The sequence below is a fragment of the Raphanus sativus genome, chromosome 4, assembly GCF_000801105.2.
Source record: "Raphanus sativus cultivar WK10039 chromosome 4, ASM80110v3, whole genome shotgun sequence".
NCBI lineage: Eukaryota > Viridiplantae > Streptophyta > Magnoliopsida > Brassicales > Brassicaceae > Raphanus > Raphanus sativus.
Window position 1 is genome coordinate 12,626,293 of NC_079514.1, and position 8,986 is coordinate 12,635,278.

The window sequence follows — 8,986 nt, forward strand, 5'->3', positions numbered from 1 at the left end:
AAAGTAAGGAATAAGAGATTTATTCTATTATTTAAAATTAAACTATTGAATATTTCGAACAAATCTTGAAATTCGAAACTGCCAGTTATCCAATAAAGACCTAAAATTCCTAATAATAAACCAAAATCCCCTACACGATTGGTTACAAAAGCTTTTTGACAGGCATTCGCTGCAATAGGTCGTGTGAACCAAAAACCTATTAATAAATACGAACACATTCCAACTAATTCCCAAAAAAAATAAACTTGGATCAAATTAGAACTAGTAACTAATCCTAACATTGAAGTATTAAAAAAACCCATATAAGCAAAAAATCTCAAATATCCTTGATCATGAGACATATAATTATCACCATAAATAAGAACTAAAATTCCAACAGTTGTAATTAATATTGACATAATAGAAGTAAGTGGATCAATAAAGTAACCGAACTCAAAAGAAAATTCATTATTTATGGTCCAAGACCATACATTTTGATGAATGCAACTTATAAAAATTTGTTGAATAGATAGATAGAGCGAAAAGATCATAACTATACTTAACAAAAAAAATACTCAGAAACGTCCACATACGTCGAAGGTTTTTTGTTGCTGTCGGAAAAAGTAGAAGTCCAGCTCCGAGTAAAATAGGTACTGGAAGTGGAATGAAAGGGATGATCCATGAATGTTGATATGTATGTTCCATAAAATAAAAAATCCTTTTTATTTTATTCTTAAATTTATTATTTCTTATTCACTGGTTTGTATATATCTATATTTTTTCAAAGGGGATAATAAAAAAGCGCATTATTTCAAACTTAAATAGAAATTTTTTCGAATTAGTATAATCCTTCATAAACCTTTGATTGAAAAGAAATATATATTCAAATCAAAAAGTTAGAAGTTATTAAATAATATTACTAAGTTACTGTAAAAAAACGATTTGTCTTTTTTTTTACTACTAAATAAAATTGTGATTTTATGCAGATACAGAAAAAAAAAAGTGAATTATAATTCCATATTACAATAATTTATATACATATATTAAGAATAGAACAAAGATTTACACGACAAAAAAATACTTAATATTAATTATAAAAAAAAGTTATTTGGGTTTGATTATTTAGAATTATTATTGAATTATGGAATTTAGTGATTGTCTTCCAGTACACTAAATGAGCTTTTTTTCAAGAAATAGTATTATAATCGATATTTTTTTTTTACATATAAAGTGAAGAAATTTAATAAAAAATTTCTAATATAATCTATCAGTATAGATTAATTAAATGAGCACTCTCATACGGATTTATTTAAAACGTTAAATACAAAAAAAAATTCAAGAAAAAGGTAAAAAATAGTTGGGTTTTAACTGGAAGAAGCAGCAGCCTTTCCACTCTCTTTTTTAGAGGACTTACCCTTAGCAGAAGTGGGACTTGCTTTCGGGCTTCCTGAGGTTCTATCCTCACCAGAAGTGGGACTTCCTGTCGGGCTTCCCGCAGATGCACCTGTCGTGTCGTCAAAAGTAACACCAGCTTTGGTCGAAGAACTAGCACCAGCTTTGCTCGAGGAGGCTTCTTTGGTTTTGGCTGATGAACCACTCTTCTCCTTCTGCTCCTCCTTCTTCTCCTCCTTCTTCTCAGTCTTATCCTTCTTCTCAGCCTTCTCCTCCTTCTTCTCAGCCTTCTCCTCCTTATCCTTCTTCTCAGCCTTATCCTTCTTCTCACCCTTCTCCTCCTTCTTCTCAGCCTTCTCACCCTTCTCCTCCTTATCCTTCTTCTCCTCCTTCTTCTCAGCCTTCTCCTCCTTATCCTTCTTCTCAGTCTTATCCTTCTTCTCACCCTTCTCCTCCTTCTTCTCAGCCTTCTCACCCTTCTCAGCCTTCTCACCCTTCTTCTCCTCCTTCTCAGCCTTCTCACCCTTCTCGGTGGTTTCTTTAGCCTTTCCTGAAGAGCCACTTTCTGCTCCAGCCTTTGCTGAAGCGCCAGCTTGTGCTCTAGCCTTTGCTGAAGATTCAGTTTCTGCTCTAGCGGCATAACTCGAAGAGTTTGATGAGGATTCGGAACTGGATTTTTGGGATGAAGAGCTACTATGGCTGCTTCCACTAACAGTCATGATAGATTTGTCATTGACATCAACATCAAGTCCAAAAGAGTTTATATCGACTTTCTTTCCTTTCTTCTCAGCTGCTGTCTTCACGACTGTAGCAATCGATTTAGTCCACTGCACCATAGATGTGACTAGAGTTTTCTTTTCAGTAGACGTTATCGTCTTTGTGCTCTGTTTCTGCTCAACCAAAGTCTTTGCCATAGAGGCCATGGTAGATTTGAAACTCCCTGCTTCCGCCTGTTGCAAATTGAGGAGAAGTTAATAACAAAAATAATAATAATAATAATTTGGTTGCTATCATGGCCGGTTGTCAAATTTATGAGGCTTGGATTGAAACAGTTACGGTCAAATGATCCATACCTATATAGTATTTTTGTTTCATATAATGTTTTCTATGCAAAAATTATAAATTTCAAAAAAAATAATTAAATTTATTGAATAATTATTGGTTAAAATTTTGGAAATTGATAATTGAAAATGATGAGCATTTACTATCCCCTAATTGAACTTCTAAATTTTTTTCGAATTAATATATAAACATAGATTTTCAAATTGTCAAAAAAAGGGGAAAGGTTACTAAATTGTTTGAAAATTCGAGAGTCTCAGGGCGTGGCCATGTTTGTTAAAATGTGAATATTACAGGACTTACAGATTGTTGGCCTGCACCACCACTTATTGCAGACACAGCCTTCGAAAGCCCGTCCATGTTTTGTGATGAGGAGGACGAGGACGATGACGATGACGATGACGTTTGGATGGAGCTCATGTAAGACCTGCATTCTGTGAAGAAACCTTTGAACTCTGGAGTCGGTGGACAAATACGTTCAAGGTCGGTCAAGAACTCTGTCAAACCCTTCTTAGCGTATGGCGCAAATTCGTTGCTCTTGCTTGGAAACTGAGTCGTCAAGTAATTCTTCAACAAGAAATGTCCTTGCGCTTCATAAATCACACTTGATGTTACTACTAACATCAGACACAACCCTAGTGAAATCCTTGCCATGTTTTTCAATAAAAGAAAACAAAATGAAATAACAAAACAAAGTAAAAGTGTTTTTTTTTTCGTTTCTTTTTTAGTTAATTATTTTCTTTTTTTCTTCTTTTCGAATTGTTTTGGTTTGTGGGTGATGTTGGCCTTATATAGATGTAAAAGGTCTAAATATAAGTGTGTCTATAAGAGACAATGGTGGAATGGTTTAAGGTCGCGAGAGAATAGCATATATGTGGTTCTAATTTTTTACTGCTCTATTTTGACGGCAATTGTTTTCATCCACGTTTCTCTTCAGTCTATATTTAGAAGAACGAATTTTAATGTAATTTAGAGTTTATCAAAAACACTAGATCTTGATCCGTGCGTCTGCACATTTTTCATTTTGATGTAATAACATTTAAACCATTCAAAATGATATATTTTATTTGACAAATTTTTTATTTTATTGATGTAGTATTTTGTTAATAACTTGAATGTTTTAACAATTAATTTAAATCTGAGCTTATTCTTTTATGACCATTGCTTTCAAAATGAATAATTATTTTTTGAAATTTTATTAAGTTTGCTCCTATTTAAAATATTTGTTTATAGATATAAAGCTTGAAATGTGTTATCAGTTTTATTTTTGGTATACATGTATCATATAGTTTACTAACATGTCATTAATACATGATACTTTAATTTTTTCATTGTTATTTACTATAGAGATATATGTGTTATCAGTTTTATTTTTATGCAGAATGCAATTTAGAATATTTTAATAATAATGCAGTTGTGATAATGGTCCATTTCAAAATTATCGTATAAGCTAAAGAAATATAGTTTGGTAAATGAGAGTATTAGTATGATTTTTCTAATCCATACGTGCAATGCATAAAACTACGACTGTATAATTTGGTTTTGGTGAGCATAGGTTCGGTAAATTTAGTATAGTCTTCATAGTATAGTGTGTACCAATAATATAACCGTGAACTTGAAACATTATAACTAGTAAACGTATTCCTAATCTGTTAGCGTGTCTATGTTAATTTTAGAAACAGTTGCCTATGTCTAAGTTAGTCTGTTACGCCTATGTTCAACAAAATAAATTAAAAGGTTTAAGGATAATTAGAAATTGATTTGCGCTTTCAAAAGTGTGAGTTTGATATTGAAGTAAAAATATTTGTAGGTATTAAGTATTATTTTTGAAATTCAATCGACCTATTTGTGTTAAAATATATATTCAGTATTTTCATATCCGACCAAGATATGCGGTTGAACTGGTAATAAAATCTAAAAAGATTGTATTAACATGTGACCTAACCATGATTAAATTATTGAAAGAAAACTGGCATGTAGTTCTTTTTCTCGACTGTCTTTGAGCTTTTTGCTTGTTTTTCTCTAGATCTTGTGGGATCCCTCTTATGTGTGTTTTCTGTATTAAGAAGCAAGAAGTTATGTTAGGAAGCTTTTATATATATATATTGTCACGCTAAACCCTTACACGAAATGAGCTTAAATTACTAAGGTTCAAACATAGTTGATTTCTCTAGTCTAAAAAACTGCAGAAATAAGACATCCACAGAGATGAATCCACGGAATAGCATCCATAGGATTGTGTCCATCTATACCAAATGCAGATTACCAACAATCTCTACCTTGAGTGTTTGGTAACATGTGTTTGTGCTCACTTGCACTTCCACCCTACATGCTTTGTAGGTACTTACCCCATTTTTTTGGGGTCTTCCTTTTCATGAGATACTCTCATGACAGCTCATGTTACTTCATTCAAGTTAAGTTCTGACTTCTCCAACATCCCATAGAAAATCAGTTGCCCCAACTCTCTCTCTCTCTTTGGACCTTGCAGCTCATGTTACTTCATTAAAGTTGAGACTGTCCCTTCCATATTTGAGAGTTTCATTTAGCTGATAATACCTGTGGGGTAATAATGAGCTTAGGAGCAGAAAGTTTGGACTTCATCTGACACATAAAGACCCAGATTGTCAGATCCGCTATCAGCTTGAGAAAGTTGTCAACATTCTCATTTATACTCTTTGCATGATTCATCTTAAAAGTATAGAACTTCAGTTGTAGATATATGTAATTTGGTAATGAAGTCTCCATGTATAACATGTCCAACGTTAACCATAATATAATAAGGGATTTTTGTTTACTGTTTGACCATAAGGCAAACATGTTCTCATCAATTCGTTAGAGTACTATATATACAGTTTGTAATTTTTTTTTGAAAAAAGTATATTCTAATTGTGTTTAAAACCTATTAGAACTTATTGATATTTGTTTGATATGATCAAAAAATTGTATTTGATAAAAATAAAGTACTTTTAATTTTAAATTTTTTTTTTAATTTGAACTATTATTTGTTATAAAGTTTTAAAATCAAATAAAAATAATTTCTTATTCGAAATTATATTAAATATGAAAAAGACAATTAAAAATTATATTCATAAATAACATAAACGGGTCTAAAGAGACATTTTCAAATTTAATGGACTTGAAACTAAACGGACATAAACGAACATACATATAAATGACCTAAAATTACCAAATTTAAATGGTCGGAGCCTAATTAGACCCGGACTATGCGTATTTACATCCCTAACCAAATGTTGTTCGTTGCAAATGAACAGAGTCAATATATCTCACAACTACATTTCACATTAATATCAAATATTTAACATTATATTTTATCATGCTCATGCGTAAAACGGAGGTCTCATCCTAGTTTATTTATTGTATTACCAATCATATTCAAATCTATATATCATATGCTGTTAAAAATGTATTAGGGAATGAGAAGATTTAAGTATTTCTAGAGAGCATAATTATAAATATGGACTGTAGTGTTATTTCCTTATATATATGGTATGGATCTATTCTCCAAATATAGAATGGTAGAAACAGAAAGAGGAACACAATTTGCCGTTCTAATCGGTTATGGAACACGATAGCCATTAGTCTTTTTTGTGTGCTATTCTCTCGTGGCCTTCAATGGATCCACCAATCTCTCTTAAATCAAATTTAGAATTCTTAAGCATCTATATAAATCGAGTTCTCTCAGAAAATAAAACCATTAGAAAAGCAAAAAAAAAAAAAAAACATTTAAATTTTCAAAAAAAAATAAAAAAGAAATAAATCACTCTAATTCTCTTCTTTTCCATCTAAACAAGAAAATGGCAAAATTTCCATTAGGAATATGTCTAATGTTTATGATAACAACAAGTACCATATATGAAGTGCAGGGACATTTTTTATTAGACCATTACTTGACGAAAATTCCTAAATTATCCAGCGAGTTCGAACCTTTCGCTTTCAAGGGTATAAATAGTTTTATAGACCACCTTGAAGGTTTATGTCCCCTGAAGGCGGACTACAAGGAGTTCTTCACAAAGCTGAAGGATTTCATGGCCTTCATAAACTCAGCTTCAGGGTCGTCTTCAGAGTTTCATTCTCAGTTGAAAACAAAATCTGAAGAGCTCTTCAAGGCTATCACTAAAATGGGTGGCAAAGCAGGACCATCGGTAAGAGTTTATGTTTTTGTTATTAACAATATGAACACATTTGAGTATATTAGAACATGCATATGCCCATTGTCGCCTTTTATGTTTTGTTTTGGGGTTTTGTGGTAGGCACATACAAGCAAATTGATAGAATGTTTGATGTCCATGGGAAAAACTTTGGCTGAGTACAAGAGGAGTGGTTCACAAACACTGACAAGTGAACAAAAGACAGAGCTGGTCTCATCAATGTCGAAATGGGCACAAGTGATCGGTCAGTTTGTGAAATCCGTAACTGAGAAGAGTGGTGGCGGTAATATTGATCTCAAATCCCTTGGCTGTGGAGGTGGAACCTCGGTCAACGTCGCTTCCTCCATGAGAGCAGCTGGAAGCACTGGTAGCAGTGAAGCTTCAAGCTCCATGCAAGGTGAAAGCTCTGCTGAGGCCGGAAGTACAGCTGAGGCTGGAAGTACAGCTGGTGCCGGTAGTGGAGCGGGTGATGGTGAAACTCCTGGTGCTGCTGGCCCCAGTGGAAGCCCAACTGATGTTAGCTCAGCTGAATCAGGAGAAAGTTCCAAGGATGAAAGCTCTAAGGATGAAAGGTCCAAAGATGAAAGCTCCAAAGACAAAAGTTCCAAAGATGAAAGCTCCAACAAAGATGAAAGCTCCAAAGATGAAAAGGATGAAAGCTCCAAAGATGAAAAGGATGAAAAGGATGGAAGCTCCAAAGATGAAAAGGATGAAAGCTCCAAGGATGAAAGCTCCAAAGATGAAAGCTCCAAAGATGAAAAGGATGAAAGCTCTAAGGATAAAAGTTCCAAAGATGAAAGCTCAAAGGATGAAAGTTCCAAGGGTGAAAGCTCAAAGGATGAAAGCTCCAAGGAAGAAAGTTCCAAAGGTGAAAGCTCCAAAGATGGAAGCTCAACTGGATCAGAAGAAAGTTCCAAGGGTGCTAGTGGTGCAAGCTCTAATGAAGAAAGCTCTACTGAGACCCAAAGTGAAACTGGTGCCGAAAGTGGAGCATCTGCCGGTGCCCCGAGTGGAGGTCCAACCTCTGGCGATGCTGGTGCTGGTGGTCCAAGCGGAAGTTCATCTGATATGTCGGCAGGAGGAGCAACCGGAAGCACTTCAGGCAGTGGGAGTGCAACTTCGACTCAAACCTCTGCCGAAGGAGAAAGTGCAATGAATAGCGGAGCTTCTTTCTCGGACACTACAGGTGGTAGCGGCACGGAAGCTCCCGCCAGTAGCCCCTCTGGTTCAGCTTCAGCTTCAGGTAGTAGTGAAGCCTCCTCCTTAAGTGGAGACTCATCTTTGCAAGCTGGAAGTTCATCCACCGGTGCCGCAAGCGGAAGTGCAACTGATGTCTCCGCCCAAGGAGAGAGTTCGATGAAGGGAAGCATCGCAACTCAAAAAAGTTCTGCTAGCTACAAGAAGTCACACAAAGAATCCTCAGACCAGAGCAGCTTCAAGCATTCCTCACAGGAGATAAAAGCCGGCTCTTCTTCAAATTAAACTCGTCGGTTCTCGGACCAAATAGGTCAAACACATATTAAATACAATAATTTTTAATAAAGCAATGGCCCTGCTGAATTACAGCAGCGAGCTGTAGAATGTTTTTGCTAAATACTAGAGAATTATCGACATGCGTTAGCCTTACTGCATGCATAATTTTTTTTTCTACTTTAAATGCCGTTGTAAAATATGAATATGAAAGAATTGTGAGTATATGTATACATGATACGTTAAATAGTGAGAAAGTAATAATAATAAATTATATGCATATCCTATCAAATTTTCTTCTTTTTTGAATAGAATGTAAAATTAATTCAAACCCAAAAAAATCATTTTCTGTACACTAGTAGCTAACTGAAATTGTTTTTTTGGGTCCATTCTTACAAACCATGAATTGATAATAAGCATGATTTGAATAAGGATTGGTTATTGATTAACACTATAAAAAAAAATATAAATCTAAACCTATTAGTTTAAGATCGCTAGAACTTCATGATAATAATGTGTTCTGAGTAAAAAAGAGAAGACAAGAGAAGTGAGGAATTAATATTTCTTATTTCATGAATAATGAACTCTTTATATAGTGATACAATGAGAGGGTTTAACTCAGAGACCAAGTATAAGTAAATTTTGGTAATCAAAACTTCCTATAATCGACATCACAATAAATGTAATTATAACACTATAAAATTTCTTCATGTGAATTTCTCTTTTATATGCATATAAGAAAACGTTCTCCAGCTTTAACATGAACTCAATAGCTCTATTAGAGATGTATGTCTCTCTATATCTTTAATCGTGTCATGCGAGTTCACAGGCCTATCGCGTGCTGAAACTATATTTGAGACCAAAACTTTTTTGCAAATATAGTAATGCAACATATAAGAGAGAAGAGAGAGAAGAGA

General features: G+C 34.1%; 2 protein-coding genes and 1 pseudogene across 3 annotated transcripts in view; 1 reads left to right on the forward strand and 2 right to left on the reverse strand.

Annotated features, from left to right (window-relative positions):
• The window catches only part of LOC130511122 (NAD(P)H-quinone oxidoreductase subunit 5, chloroplastic-like), a 1,213-nt pseudogene extending 683 nt beyond the window's left edge, over positions 1–530 (reverse strand). The window contains exon 1 of the transcript XR_008944875.1: positions 1–530. This exon is cut by the window's left edge and continues 683 nt beyond it. The product of XR_008944875.1 is annotated as an NAD(P)H-quinone oxidoreductase subunit 5, chloroplastic-like (transcript).
• Positions 531–1,340: 810 nt separating this feature from the next.
• LOC130510817 (uncharacterized) lies at positions 1,341–3,191 on the reverse strand. Its single transcript, XM_057007483.1, has 2 exons — positions 2,734–3,191; positions 1,341–2,321 (listed from the first exon to the last, which is right to left on the reverse strand). The coding sequence occupies exons 1-2, from the start codon at positions 3,082–3,084 to the stop codon at positions 1,344–1,346; spliced, it is 1,329 nt and encodes a 442-aa protein (XP_056863463.1). The 5' UTR covers positions 3,085–3,191; the 3' UTR covers positions 1,341–1,343.
• Positions 3,192–6,169: 2,978 nt separating this feature from the next.
• LOC108852387 (uncharacterized) lies at positions 6,170–8,353 on the forward strand. Its single transcript, XM_018625887.2, has 2 exons — positions 6,170–6,593; positions 6,702–8,353. The coding sequence occupies exons 1-2, from the start codon at positions 6,246–6,248 to the stop codon at positions 8,079–8,081; spliced, it is 1,728 nt and encodes a 575-aa protein (XP_018481389.1). The 5' UTR covers positions 6,170–6,245; the 3' UTR covers positions 8,082–8,353.
• The last annotated feature ends 633 nt before the right edge of the window (positions 8,354–8,986 follow it).

Coding starts and splice junctions, on each gene's coding strand:
- LOC130510817 (XM_057007483.1), bottom strand. CDS start 3,084: ATGGCAAGGATTTCACTAGGGTTGTGTCTGATGTTAGTAGTAACATCA. Junction 2,322..2,733: donor GTGGTGCAGGCCAACAATCT/GTAAGTCCTGTA, acceptor AATTTGCAACAG/GCGGAAGCAGGGAGTTTCAA.
- LOC108852387 (XM_018625887.2), top strand. CDS start 6,246: ATGGCAAAATTTCCATTAGGAATATGTCTAATGTTTATGATAACAACA. Junction 6,594..6,701: donor GTGGCAAAGCAGGACCATCG/GTAAGAGTTTAT, acceptor GTTTTGTGGTAG/GCACATACAAGCAAATTGAT.